At 42.4% G+C, this 15,122-nt stretch overlaps 1 protein-coding gene across 3 annotated transcripts in view; it reads left to right on the top strand.

The window, feature by feature from the left end:
- Positions 1–2,611: 2,611 nt before the first annotated feature.
- Positions 2,612–15,122, top strand: part of RTN4 (reticulon 4) — a 29,893-nt gene continuing 17,382 nt past the window's right edge. Inside the window, exons 1-2 of one of the 3 annotated variants that reach the window (XM_026845309.1) lie at positions 2,612–2,724; positions 3,568–6,006. In XM_026845309.1, the coding sequence (XP_026701110.1) occupies positions 2,709–2,724; positions 3,568–6,006 (2,455 nt within the window). In that variant the 5' untranslated portion in view covers positions 2,612–2,708. Of the gene's footprint in view, positions 2,725–3,567; positions 6,007–12,624; positions 12,986–15,122 lie in introns of those variants that run through there. The other 2 variants (XM_026845312.1, XM_026845310.1) reach the window with 2 other exon arrangements.

Raw genomic sequence — 15,122 nt, 5'->3', positions numbered from 1 at the left:
TTTGCCTCCTTACCCCAGCAGACTAATTTCCCCCCCCCCCCTTATTTCCACATTTTCAGCACCTCCTCTCCATTGACTTGTTTGTGGTTTCCCTGTGAGTTCCTTTTCTGCTGGGTTGTCAGGGTACTCTGTCTTCATGCTGCACAGTCGTTTCTCGTCAGACCCATCCTGCTTTCTCTCCCCTCTCCTCTGCTTTAGTGTAGACCCCTTCCAGCAAATAGAGGTTTTGCTGGTCTGGCATGGCCGGGAGGAGGTGAGGGCATGTGGTTTCAGGGAAGGTGCAGGCTGAGGCAGGTGACTGGCCATATCACAGGTCCCTGGAGGCTTCAGACCTGGTGTGTGGGTGCAGTGCCCAAGGGGACGGTGCCCCTGGCTGGTAAGATGAGCTGATGGGTGGACCTGCCTCAAGTGTGCAGTATGTGGATAACTGGTGCTCCCTTTAACCAATAAATGATGAGGTATTTCACATCCAGCATGCACGCCGAGGGACAGAGTTCTGCATCTGTGGTCAGAAGATGTTGCTTGCTTGGTCCATCTAGGCATAATGTTGAGAGAAGAGAGGGCTGTGCTGCTGCTTGGTGCAAACCCTGAGGCTTGCTAGTCTAAAACTGAAAGTTCAGCTCTAACCCTTGATGTATAGAAACTGAAGAAAAGCTTCTGATGTTACTGCTTAAAAGCCTCATTTTGAGGAAGGCAGAGCAGCTGTCTGGACTGACAAGTCCCAAGCTGCAGTCTGACTGGAGCACCTTGTTCCACTCTCCAAACCAGGTGACTGGCTAACGCTTGTCATGGGGCAGTGGCCCCCTGGTGAGTTGCCTGTTGGCTACAGAGATCCCCAAGAGCAAGGGCATGCCGAGTCCAGCATTTCCTCAACTAAAGGTGATGCTTGGCAGTGTATGGCAGCAGTGCTGCCACTTGGTGTCACGTATAGAGCAGTTGGCCTCCAGTGTGGTTTCTGTCCTTAAAACCTTTTGCTACCACTGAAGTGTAACACTGCTTTAATGTGTTCTAAATTTGGAATTGAGGTTTCTCTCTGTGTGGTCCTTAATAGGAAAATGTAATTTCTAGAAAACTGAACAGAAATCCCTTTGGCCTGGCAGGAATTGAGGAAGCTTCTAAATATTGAGTCCTACACTCTGACTGTATTACTCTGTTTTCTAATGTTTTGCTGTATTTTATGAATCATAAACATCACTTGAAGATAAGTGTTCTGTGAAACAAAACCAACCCACTGTATATTGTGACAGGAACTGTAGATTGTGAGGAGACTTGATTTTTGGAAAACTGCTGGTGGGATGAACTTCAGTGAGCCAGACAGGTCACGAGTATCTTCAAGTGGCATTGCTTGTGCCAGAAGGTCATAGTTCTATGCCAAAACAAAAATGACCTTAATGCTTTGCTTTGCTGGATTATTAGGTGTGAGCTGCTGGGTCTACCATATTTCTCACCTTTTGCTTTTCATAATTTAAAATCAATTGGGTTTTATATTTCTTTTAATTTAAAAGAAAAAAAAAGTTATTTTTCAGTACTTGATTTTTGTCCAGGAAAATAACAAAACTGAAGACTGTTGATGTCTGTATTAGAAAATCTAATCAAAATGCTTTAATACAATTTTGTGCTCTGCTAATAAAATCAATGTAAATGGCAAATATTTTTTAATGGCCTTAATTTGAAAACTTTGTTCACTCTTTAGAATGAAATATGTTTACCCAAATATTATTATAAACCTAATGCCAATAGGCCACGATGGACCTGGGAAAAATAACTGCTGCTGGCACAGAAATGCAGAGAAGGACTGGTTTTGATTTGCCTAGCTCCTAATGATGGCTGATATTGCTGTTTCTAGAGTGGTTTTTGATTAAATGCTTCGTGCAGCTTAGTGGAATGTCATAGTTGTATGCTTTTACTTCAGCTAATGTGTGATATGTATCTCTGGGATCGTCCTGCTTCTCACCATCGTGCATTAGTGAAGGAGCGTGTCTTCCTTAGCTTCGAAGAGTGTCCTTCCTTCTATTTCCATAGTTCTTTGGGTCATGCTAAAGAAGACTTTAAAATGCTTTTATTTGGAAGCTTGTCCATGCTAAAACACAACAAAAATAGTCAAGACACAAATGTAGAGCCAATAGTACAGTGGTTTACTGTTACCAGTTTGACCACTATTAGCATGCCTGATCAGTGCTCTCTTTGTGGGGAGCATCAAAGCTTACTTGAGTCACTTTTTTTTCACAATTTTTGGTTGAGTCTCCTTATGGCTGTTGTTCTCATACAAGTTAGTCACTGTTAGTCTGACAGAGTAAGCTGATGAAGGATAGTGTGTCATTGTCAATGGCAGGTGTTTTTTCTCATGCTAGAGACAGGGTGGATGCTTGGTAATGTGCAAGTTTTGAGAATTGAAGAGAAGCTACTGTGGTGGATCTTACCTGAAGACTGGTGGCCGGCTTGGAGGGTGGAGATCCCTCAGTTGCTTCAGGAAAGATCCCACTGTAAATGGAGAAATCTGAGCATTCTCTCCCAAATTACACAGCTTCTATCTAGTTCTGTGGTTCTCTGTGGGTGTTGATGTTGGCTATGGATATGTTTGATTTACTGGGAACTGACCACTTGTGTGCTTTCTGCCCTCTTCAACCTAGCCTTTATTTCTGCTGAGGTTATTTGTTTGTTTTTCAGATGAGACCCTTTTTGCTCTTCCTGCTACATCTACGCCTCTGATGCACTCCTCTGCAGGCAAGTTCTTTCTGCTCACCTTTGTCTGAATACATCCTGCATTTCTGATCTGATCTCATTAACCCTTTCCAATTAGTCTGCCTTTACTAAAAAAAGTCAGCATGGGTCCAAGAATAGCCTCTATCACATTTTTCAGTTTTGACTTTTCAGCTGATCTGTTGAAGATTTTAATATGTATTCATTGCTTTACGTGGTAACTGTTTTACAAACAAGCTACAGCCATCTGTGAATTCTTGGACCCTTGATATAGGAGAGAAGTTGATACTATTAACAGGTTAACACATCAAAGCATAGTTGCTTGACTGATTTAGCAGAAAGATTTAATCCACAGTAACTTTCTGCAGTATTTTATAGAAGTAAAATTTGTACCTGCAATATTTATTTAGTTTTTTGTTAGCTATGCTGTCAGCTAAATTCCCATTAAAAAAAAACAGTGTGAAAAAAGATTATTTTACTGGCATGCACGTTTGTGCATTCCTTTATGCACAAGCATACACACATCCCTGCTCTCTCCCCTTGCCACCCCACCTTCCCTCTCTCACTTTGTTAATATTGTCTGCTGTACTTGGATGCTCTGTACTTGTCTGGCATCTTCAGCTTTACTGTGACCTTTGCGCTGCATAAAGTTGCTGCTTCTCTAGCCTCTTGCCTGCTTCTCTGCCAGAAGAGGTGAAATAGAATAGCATACTTTAACTGATGCTTTGTTTTAATGGCTAATAGTATGTATGATAGAACTGGGAAGAGCCTCTTAATAACTAACATCATGTGAACCTGTCGTGAAAGTTTGCATTGACTGTAAGAGCACTTGCATTCTCTAACTTTCCTTTCTGTCCACGGTCACAGAAGAAGTTATGGACTTGCAGGAGCAGCCAGGTAGCACTAAGTCGCTTGGTCAAGAAGATTTTACTGCAGTCCCGCTTGATACTGCTCCTTCTCTTCCCTCCTTCTCTCCTATCTCATCTGACCCCTTTAAAGAGCACGCAGCCTTTGGTACACTCTCAGATGAATTACCTGCAAGAGGCATTAACAAAGAAAATGCGAGTGAGGTTTATAGAGAAACTATGGAAAAGGCAAGAAATCCATTTCTTGTAGAGGGAAATGAAAAGGACCTTTCAGAACCTAAGTACTCGGAACCCCCATTTGCTAAAGCAGAAGCAGCCATTTTATCTCCAGCTAAAGAAGAAACACAGCTAGAGGGCCCTAAAGAATTACCTAATCTGGAGAAAATGCCTGCAGAGCAGCTGAAAATCTCTCCAGAAACTCCTCAAGATTTGTTTGAGAAAAATGAGGAAGATCTCTTTTATAACAAATATGGACGTGGTAACCAGGGTGAAAAAGGGGCACTGAAAAAAGACCCTCTTCAGAGGGAAGAATATGCAGACTTCAAACCGTTTGAGCTGATATGGGAAGTCAAAGGCGCCAGTCACGGACTGAGCAGCATGAGAGAGGATGTTGGAAGTAAGATAGATGCCAAACTAGAAAGCAGTTTAGGTGAGAAATACAGGGTAGATAAGCTGAATGTGCAGGATTATGAAAGAGAGAGTGAAGGCAGCCCCGAAGATCATTCTTTCCCAAGTACCCCAGAAGCTGTAAAAGAACCTTCGCAGACTTACATCACTTGTACTAAATTTGAATCCTCTGTAAGTCCCGATGGTAACAAAGTCAAATCTCTTTCTCCACTCGAGGAAGGCACTTCAGAAAATAGAACCGATGATGAGAAAAAAATTGCAGAAATGAAAGCTCAGATGAGCACAGAACAAGGTGAATTTAGCACACTAGCAGTTGGCAAGCAGGAAGGCCAGGAAGCTGACTATGCTAAAACAGAGAGTGTATCAACACTGCCATCTGACACTGCAGCAAATATGCCCGAAGGTCTCACTCCTGATCTAGTACAAGAAGCATATGAAAGCGAAATGCATGATGCGTCAGGTACAAAACTGGCTTATGAAACCAAGATTGATTTAGTTCAAACCTCCGAGTCAGTACAAGAGACTCTGAAACCCGTGGCACAACTCTGTCCCTCGTTTGAAGGGTCGGAAGCTGCCCCATCGCCAATATTGCCAGATATTGTTATGGAAGCCCCGCTGAGCACTGGGGCTGCTGGTGCAGAATCATCTGCTGCGCAGCTCGAAGCTTCCCCGTTAGAAACGTTTATTCCTGCTGCTAATTATGAAAATGTAAAAGATGAGACTGAGAAACCTCCCTTATACCAAGAGGCAGTGAATGTGTCACTGACACAGGCCCAAGAAGCAAAAGAGGCGTTAGCCTTTAAAAAACCTGATCATGAGGCTAGCACCAGTCCGGAAGATCTAGAGACTCCATATATATCTATTGCATGTGACTTAATTAAGGAAACAAAGGTCTCTGGTGAACCTGCTGCTCCATCCTTTGCAGATTATTCCAAGACTCCAATAACAGAATGCATTTCTCGGGATGTACCTGATCACAAGGAGCTTGTTGAAAAACTATCCTCGCAGTTTGGGAAATCAGACTTGTTTAATAGCCAGCTGATACCTGACTTTACTGAGAAGAAGAATGAAGATCCGTCTCTCATCTTAAAGAGTAAATCAACTGAAAGTATTGTAACTGATGATGAACATGAGGAACGACTGGTGGATTCGGTGGCTGCCCCAGGCAAGCCTTACCTGGAGTCTTTCCAACCCAAACTGGACTCTTCAAAAATGGTTGCTTCTTTGCCCACTGAACCAACACCTCCTAAACCAGCCCAGGCAGAGAAGATCCCTGTTCAGATGGAAGAGTTGAATGCTGTGGCTTATGCAGCTGATGGATCTGTTGCTACAGAACCAAAATTGGGAGACGACAAAGCGCTCTCACCCATGGAGTCTTCCCCAGTCACAGTGGAAGACTTTGTGATGTTAGCTTATCCCAAAGCTGCTCCTGAGTGGGTGGCAGAAGCTACTGACAGAGAAGTGACACGCAGAGACGGAAGCAAAGAGGTCAGTAAGGCCATCCAAGGTGAGAAGAGGCCATTGCCTTGCTCAGATCTACCCTGTGATCTGTCTGTAAAGAATGTAGAAGTAAAAGCTGAGGAAGGTACTAATGCCTTGAAAAAGTCCTTGGAGGCTGTGGACAGAGAAGTGCCTGAAGTATCCATGATGTCCTTACCGGCCACAGATACCTCACCTTTATCTGCTGAAAAAGAGATAGTCAGTGTAGTAAAACCAGAAGCTTTTGAGAAGGAAGCTGAGCAAGAAGCTACTTCTGTTAAAGAAAAGGAAAAACCTACTGCTGTATTTTCAGCAAAGCTGAATAAATCTTCAGGTAATCTGTGCACGCTGTCTTGCAGTTCACTAATCTGCATAACTCTAGCTAAACTTAAGCATGTCATGACTCTTTTTAAATCACTTCTTGTAAACTTCTCTATGTAGGCTGAGGGTAACAGAAAATGTTAGTGCCTGCACTTTGACTTTTTTCATATTTTGATTGCTTTAGTACTTTTTTTCTTTTTTTTTTTTTTTTTTTTTTTTTTTTTTTTTCTTTTTTCTGTTTGTCAGGGATGGACTCACTGTCTCCAGTTTTCTCCTTCAGTTCTCCTGCAGCTGATCTCTTGATACAGAAATAAATCTCTACTCCCTGCAAGCTCCTCTGAGGCTGTCTACAGACTGGGCATTAGGTGGCCTTCCAAACTTGTTCTTAATATGTGAGAGTAAGCTGAGGATGGTGTGTCAATCTGCTGTGTGTACAGGATTTGAAGAGGCTTCTCTTTCTTTCCATATGCAGTTCAGACTTAAGGCTGTGAAATTTAGCAAAACACCCCTGCTGCTACTGTATGTGTCTGGAGTCTGGAAAAGAGCCTGCCCATCTCTGCTCATGTGACTTGCAGCTTGCATTAGATCAAGGCCAGTGGTTTAAAATAAATACTGTACCTGAAGGAGCTTAGTATTCCAGGTGCTAGGAAAATGACCATTAAGAAGTTGAGTATCCCGCAGACATTAACATTGATTTATACACAGCACAGATACTGATTTTTAATTTCTCTTTTTAGGTGGAGCTTGCACTTCAGTGTAGGTTTTTTTTTTTTTTTTTTTTTTTAGCAGAAAGCTGAAGGAAGGATAAGCCCATTGCTGTGTTGCCTTCTGTTCTCTAAACTGAATGCCTCGTGACCTTCCAGCTCTTTGTAGGCTAGAGTACTTTGCTTTTTGATACTGCAGTGCTCTGCTGCTGCTTAAGTCTTGCATAAGAAACACTCCCACTAACAAAACAGCTATTGCAGAAAGCATGATGACTCTGTTCTAAATGGAAAACCAAAAGTTATTTGGACTCGGCAGGAGTGTATTTCTGCAGTAGCTGCAGTCTGCAGTTCATTAAGTGCTACTTTCCTAACATATGTCCTCTGCATCACATGTGTTTTGGAAGGGAGTAGCAGGTGTATGTTGAGGGGAACGTCAGGATGTTCGTGCAATTGAAATAGGTTTTGGAAGATAAGGTACAAGGTGTAGTTTGTAAAGTTTAACTTTGCACAATGTTGCCTTTTGTCCTATCTCACCTCTTCTATACATACAGTTGTGCAGAAAGGAGAGAGTTTCCCTTTTCCCTTGTGATTTCAGTGGTACCTGCACTGTGCAAACACTGTGTGTGTGTTTGGTGAAGGCCCCTCTCCTTGCACTGGGGCTTCCACTACTCTCTAGAGAACAGCTGCTGTGAATCTTGCCCTTCATGTCAAAGGGTTAATTGTTTAGAGCTCAGACTATTTTTTTTTTTTAAATAATATTACACACAGTATACTAGCTTATTTTGTTAGTTCTTTTAACAGGGAGCTTTTGCAAAGGTGTCTTTAATCACTGCATGGTTGTAGCAGACTGGGGGTGGCAAATCACTGCCTTGGGAAGAAAGACTCTGAGTTTGAGAAGGACACAGCTGCTCTTCTGTCTGTGGGGAACTGCCAAAGCAGCCACACATAAGCCCCGTGGCCAGAGCAGGAGAGGAGTTGAACAGCGGCTTGGTTCTCCCATGTAGTGGCCCAGTGCTGGGCCAGAGCACACCTCTGTCCAGTGCTGGAAGGGTGGGAGCTGGGCCAGGCACAGGGCTGGCCCGGGGGTGTTCGAAACTGGGGGGCTGTCTGCAGTCTTTCAGGGCTGTGCTCGCTCTGTAAAGCAGTGGCAATTTTTGCAATTTTTGACATGTGTTGTTTGGGAAGAAAAACTTTTTTTTTTTTTTTTCCTTATGCAGGAAGAACATTTTCTTAAGGCTAAATAGATGAGCATAGAAACTCAAAAAGCCAAATTGATGAGCATACTAACTCAAAAACGTGGTCCATTTTTTTTCTAGTGTGTTTTTCTTCCCCGCAGTTTGTGCTGTTTACTTTTTTTGCTCACTTCTGCTGTAGTATAGAATACAGAACTGGACTTCTGAGACCTGCCCTGAGGAGTCTAATACCGAGCTGTGAATGAAATAATTTGTCTGCTTTTAGTACCACACTACTTAAGCACAATTTCACAGTCATGTCAAAGAACCAATACATACATCTACTTGTCTTCCATGCTCTCAGAAAGGAAGGATAATTCATCACAAGACCAAGAAATGATCTGTGCATGAGTTTGGCCTTCTGAGTCTCCCTTTATTGTGTGGGCTTTTTTTTTTTTTTCCTCCTGTCTTCTGATCCTTGGAAGTGAAGTAGATTTTGCTGTGCCTCAAGACCTCTGGGAATCAGTTGGCGTGATGGTATGACTGATGCTTGTTAAAACATGAATCTGAACTGCTGTACTGGTGCACTTCCTTTAAGGTTCCTTTTTGAGAGCTAACCTAAACCCCAACACGCTTATGTGTGCCTCAAGGTGTAACTTCCTGCAGTCCAGCGGGACTATTGGGACCTAACAAACGAAAGGCTTGAAGTTGTTGGGTTTTTTTTCTTTTAAACTCCACCACTCTGATAAAGCAACTGTAAAGCTTGGAACAGCCTTCTTGATGTAAAAAGGTTTGTGTAATGCTGCCTGGCAGACCCTTGGGTAATGGGTTTTATTTTGTAATGTTATCAGGCCACAGGGACCTTGTACCTCATAGCTGCACAGAATTAAAAAGCAAACAAACAAACGAAAAAAACCCAAAACGAAAAGCAAATTCAGAACTATAGTTATAAAGAAATGCCCTTCTCTTTAAGAAGCTCTTCTTTATAACAATTTCAACAGCGTGTACTTCCCCCTGCAACCTCAGCAATTCCCACTGTTGTGAATAGTGATGACACCCCCCTTCCCTTTCTCAGTAGTGTTGTATTTGGTTTCCTAGCAGATAACCCTGCTGCTCACCAGCCTTCAAAATACACGTTTCTGCTCTCTATAAAATTACTACCTATTAAGATGCGATTTCAGAACGGATGGTTCCTGGTGGCTTGGACGCTTCTGCTCTGTGTCCCTTCCGGGGCTTGTGCTGGCGGTGTGTATGCCCTTCCTGGCAGGGCAGCCCGGACAGCTAGCCATGGCTTAAGGCGGGCTCCTAAAAGAGGCCTTTGATGCCATCTAGTGTCTGTAAAAAACATGTCACTCCGGCAAACGCTGCCTGACAAGAGGATTGCATCCCAGCCTTTGAGAAACTGAACTGTTGCAATTAGTTTCATAGTCTTACGAGTCTCATGTAGTTGAAAACTAAATATATGTATTGCATATCTTAGCCCTTCTGCTGTACAGGCTTTTTTCACTGATAAGCCATTATTTCCTTTTGCATAGAGAACATTAATTCTCTCAAACAGGCTAGAAAACCACGCTTTTTTTGATCAGTGGCATGCTGAGGATTTTGTATTACTGAATTACAAAGTATATTGTAGAACCCTCAAAATTATAAATTTCTGACCATGACAGAAAGTTTTGTACCAGAGTGTAGCCACATTGGCAGTTTAAGTTGCTCAGTATATTCATGTTGGGCATTACAATAATACTTTAAAATGGTTTTGAAATCTTTGCTATGAAGACAGGCAGTTTCACAGGACAGTCTTGTTTTATGGTGGTTTTCAACATCAGGCTCTGTAGACATTAATTTCAGATTAAATCTTACGGGTTACAGATATCATGTTTTCATATAGGCTACAGGGCACTCTAACTGAATTATAGAAATGCAGCTAATTACTAATATTTTACATTTCCTGGATTTTCTTGAAGGGGCAAATTCAAAGGTGAAGTCCAAGTGGAAAATGTGCTTAGAGAGTATGGCTGAGTGCTGCTAATCATGAAGCTTTTAATTTTACTCATGAATCATGGGGGCAGAAATATTATCCAGAAATACTTCCTGTGATACTGTAACAGCAAACCAGGTCGTTAAGGTTTATGTGATGCTTAAGAGAAGTTAGAAATGCTGCCTTACACTAGCACTGTATCCATTTCTTTTCTGTTATTTGTAGTTAGTTAAATAGAGCCCTTCAGCAGATAGGAAAGTGTTTGGTTTGGTTTTGTCTGTTTTTCACTGCAGGAGATGCCTCTGTAATTTGTGTCAGGGTCAGTTTATTTGTAAAATATAACCTAATTCAACAGAAGATCTTGATTTAATTTAATCTGATTGTATTCTTAGTTTCTTTGATTGTTCAGGTTCTCTTTTATTCTCCTAGGTAATAATAAAATGGAGGCTTCTGTTCCAGGGTGAAGAATCTGTGCAAGAGTAGGGAGAATGAAAAAAAAAACAAAACCCCAATCCAAGGGCTTGAGTGAAATTTTCTGACGGGAAGACCTAGACCTGCTGTGTTTCCTTAGGGTCACCCCTGTCAAGAGGCAAAGGCTTGCTAAGGCCTAACAGAGCAAGGTCTCTGGGAAGTTACTTGCAGAGTGGCAGAATTATGGAATAAACAGAGTGTTTGTGGTAAGTTACTAGCTTTCCCAGAAATACGGCATTGAGTGAACCTTTGGGAGAGAGTGGAATTAGATGATCATCCACAGTGCTCTCCTGTGGGAAGCTGGGAACCCTCTTCAGTGCGAAAAATGCTGTTGAGTCCATCGGCTCAGCGTGATTTAATGTCAGCGTAGTGAGGAAAGCACTCGCCCAGTAAATCACACAGCCCCTTGGAGTGTAGTACATGGTTAGAACTGATCCTGTCTGGTTTGGTTGTTTGGGTGACCTGATAATCCCACCCTGTTAGTGGATTGGTTTTGTTTAAGTGTTTGTGTAGAAAGATGCATGCAGTTTTCCTAATGAAACAATAAAGCTCACACAGAAGTTTGTTTACAGTGCAAGTACTCCCGTTTATATGTAGAACAGGGTGACATGAGTGTGTTGCCCCTGAAGTAAGGAATGTGAGTGCAGAGGGATACAGCCTTTGTTTTGGGTATCATTTGATGGACTGGTAAAGGTGAACGTTAAGTATGCAAAGAGTAGAGAGGAAGATCTTGAGGCCAGGGAGGGAGTTAGTGTCTCCTTTGAGATGGGAGGACAGGGACTGGTAACGCAGCTGTGTCTTTGTCCGTATTGTGGCTGCTGCCAATTTGCTGTGGCTGCAATAAAAGGTCTGTTTAGGAATGTGTTGCATAAATGTACTATTTTGAGTATGTAACATTAAAAAATATGAACAAGACATGAAGAGGCTTTAATTGTGTATCTTTAGAAATTTGACAATTAGTGGAAAGAACTTTCTGAAAGCATCAAGGTTTTGACTAATTTAGTGATACTGCAGTCATCCAAACAAATGTGGGGGGGAGAATCACAGATTTTGGTGGTTTCCAGTTGATCTTGAGGATTTCAGCTCAAAAACAGAAGCAGATTTTCAGTCCTTTCTTGTACTTTTTTACAGACAATGCACCTTTTCAAATTTTCTTGCACTGTGGTGGTTGAATAGACACTTCCCATTTCCCTTCAGTGTTATGTGTTTTGATTTACCTGTTGCAATTGTGAATGAAATGCACATCTTTATATAAGGCAAAAATATACGTACCTGGTCTTGATGTCAAAGGAGGCCTTAAATTTACGTAGTGATTGAAGCAATAAACAGGGCTTTCAGGTAACTTTGTGGTAACCTTACTCCACATAAGATTGTCTGTTCTAATGACAAGTGAAACTATTTAAGGGCTGAATCAGGATCTCCATCCCAGCCAGCTTGCAGTATTTTTGTGGAAATGTGCGAATGCACTTTTGCTAGTTCTTCAGAAAATGGGGTATCAAATTTTTAAGAGGCTTTGGAGCAGTGCTGGGGAGTTTTTAGCATTTTATTGGCAGCCCTGGATCTTAAGAGGCTCCAGACTAGAAAAGCAGTTATATTATTTTCAGCAGGGATGGAAAACAGAACAAGAACATTGAAAGAGAGGAGCTGTGAGAACAGATTTTGAGGTTCTAGTTTATGCTGGTTTCATGCTTGTACAATACTTTGTGTGTTACTTTGTATATGTTAGTAGTGTAAACTTCCAGGTTGTTGTTTTTATTGAAACGAAGGGAACATTTAATTGTCAGGTTTGCAGCTGACAACATAGAATGCTGATGTAAAATAAAAAAGGTGTTTGGCTGTAAGAATTAGGTAGAGGGCTAGAAAGCTGCTGTCCTCAAGCCTCTCTTAAGATGAATGAATAATATGGCTGAGGAGTTTGTAAGGACTAAAGATGCCAACAAAAACACTTCTTGTGTTCTTCCTGAACCTCTTGCTTTTGTTACTGGCAGTGAAAGGGTCCCATTCTGTTTCCCTTCAGGCTTTTTTTTCCCCTTACAAAGATGTCTCTGTGAGTCTTGTAGACAGTCGGGCATTTGTTCAAAAAAACCACAAACAACCGAGGAGAAGACGTGTTATCTGGGAGGCTTGTAAGCGTGTTTTAACCATCGTTTGAAAAGCAGTCTGTTGAAAGCTTGTCTGCTGACTACTTTTAGCTCCGCTCGGCTGTGAAAAGCCGCTTAGTGCGGCTGGGTTTTTGTTAGGCCTGGGCGAGCCTTGCGGCCCTTCCAGTGGCTTTGGCGTGGCGTGTCCAGCTCGGCAGGAAGAAGCCGTGTGCCCCCGGTCCCGGCGATTTCTGCCTCAGCCTTGCCTCTCTCGGGGGCTGTGTGCAGGGAGGCAGGAGCTGCCCCCGCCGGCCGTGGCGGAGCAGTAGCAGGCTGGTGAGAGCTTGCACTGCGTCAGTGCTGCTGCACACCCCGCGCCGTCAGCTGACCGCGCTCCTGCACCACCAGTGCAGCACCGGCAGCCCCACGCTGCAGACGCTGCCGGGGGAGCCCATGTTTCCCATCCTGGGCTGGAGATCTCTCCTCTTGCAGCTCTCCTCCTGGTATGCATAATTGATAATCGCGGCTGGAGGGTAGACCCTTGGTGGAGAGATGGACAGTCAGCCGAGCAGTTGGAAGGATAAGGGTATTTGTTCTTTCACCTTTTTTTTCCCCTGTTTTTAAAGCTAAAGATGCTGCGGGTTGTTTTTAGCAGATGGTCTTTGTAGCGTGTGTTTGGTTGTGAAATGTATCTCAAGATGTAAGATCTGTGTGTGCTGTGTGCGAAACCGTAGGTTAAAATGGCTAAAGATGAGCAATGCAGAGGAATACATTATTGATGTAGGTGAAATAGCTTGTGTGACGCTGCAGATCTTTTTCAGTCCTAGAGAGCATATTAAAGAACAGCTTGTTTTGGTATGCACTGCACAAATACCAGTGTAGTCTGAATTTAGTTGATGTTCCTTGGAAATTCCTAGATCATTAATAATTTAATAATACTAACCGTTCATTTGAAAGAATGTCATGTCTGCAGTTCGTGTAGTTTAATAATTTTATGAGGAGAAACTGCACAGAGAATACAGCAGGGTGGTATGGCTTTTTTTTTTTTTTTTTTTTTTTGTTTGGCACTGTGTGTTTGGAATCTACCTTTAATCACTTTTGCTTTGGATTTTTCATAATTCTCTTGGATTCTAGGTAAAACTGTCAGATCTGTCAGAATTTACAGCCATAGTATCAAATTGTTCTAGGTAAATAAGTAGCTAACCTTAAATTACTGTGGTTCTGACCTTTGTTCCTGGAACCACCAATGGGAGATCAGCAGCGTAAATCTCTGTGGATCATTATGTTAGTGCTCAGTGTGTAAGAGTTTAAGCCTTATTTGAATATGTAATCTTCAAACTTTATCAACAAGACAATCTTTAAAAGAATTTAATCATCTCTGGATATTTAAATATGTTCTTAAAGGGCCCTGTCATGTGTGGTGCTTGTACTGGTGAAGCTTTCCTCTTTATTAATAACTGTTGTTCAAAGTTATGGGGTTTTTTCCACTTTAAAAAAAAAAAAATATCGACAGCTGTCTGGAATCCATAGACTGCTCTATCACAACCTAAATATGTAGCAAAAAAGCCCTGCAGGGGAAGAAACTTTGCCCCTGCAAAACAAGTTTCTAGAAGTTCTAATCTTTAATGAAAGGGCTGTGAAAGATTAGGAACAAGTACTCTGCGGTGTTTAGTCATGTGTTCTTGATGTGTAACTAGCCTAAACGCTCAGCACTCCCTACATTAGGCCTGAAATTCATGGGGTGGGGGGTGGAGGTGGGGAGAAGCAGTGAGGTCAGAAGGTTTTGGGACAAATTGAAAGGCAAGTTACCTTTGGGTATTCAGGCCCCATTTTCAGGTTTTCTTTTACAGCTCGACAAGCAGGGTTGGTGGCGGTCTGTCCCTCACTGCAACTGAAAGCAGATATTTCTGAGCCTGGAATTTGAGGCCTGGAGAATAATGGAGTCTGTCTTGGTTTAAAATCCCTGAATTGCCCCTGCAGAGCTGGCCTGCATGGCAACGCTCGGGGGGGTGGGAAGGCAGTGCGAGCCGTGGCGTTCCAGCTGTGCGGTGCCCGGGGCAGCGGGGTCTGTGCGCTTGGCTTCTTGGCAAGATGCAGTCCTGACTAGCACGTAGTGGAACTGTCAGCACACCAACAAAGCAAACCTGAACCCGTCCTACGTGCTGATGTAATTGCTTCAAGCAGGGTTTTAAATTCCTCTTCCCCCTTGCATTGTTTTTACACAGTGGTATCTTAGGTGGAGGAAGCTGGGTTAGTGCCTATTTCTCATTGCAAGGAAGTCCCTGCTGCCTTGAGGTTTAATTAGAATTTAACTTGCAGAGATAAGGTCTAAAAGAAAATGGAAGCAGAGCAAGAAGAGGGTTTTTTGGAGAAGCAGAAGACTGGTTCCTCTCCTTTTGCAACTGTTCTCGAAGCCTGGTTTAGCATTGTTTCTGGTAGCAGTTGTTTATAACAAGAAGATGCCTTGTCTCATGTGTTCTTCCTTCATTAGGTCCAGCTCCAGTGGCAGGGAGAATGATGGGTAAAGTTCAGGTCATGATTACACTATCATCTTGCCCCAAAATAAATATAGAAGCAAATATTGCAACATGCTTCTTTCCAGGCTAAAAAAAATACTCTCAAAAAAAAAAAAAAAAAAAAAAAAAAAGTAATGAACAAATCTAAAACAGAGAAGAGCCCAAAGCATAGTTCATAGCTAGACTTTCTAGTTAAAGCACTACTTT

Source organism: Athene cunicularia, assembly GCF_003259725.1.
Source record: "Athene cunicularia isolate RWA chromosome 3 unlocalized genomic scaffold, athCun1 chr3_part1, whole genome shotgun sequence".
Classification (NCBI taxonomy): Eukaryota; Metazoa; Chordata; class Aves; order Strigiformes; family Strigidae; genus Athene; species Athene cunicularia.
This window is presented reverse-complemented; position numbering and strand designations above follow the sequence as displayed.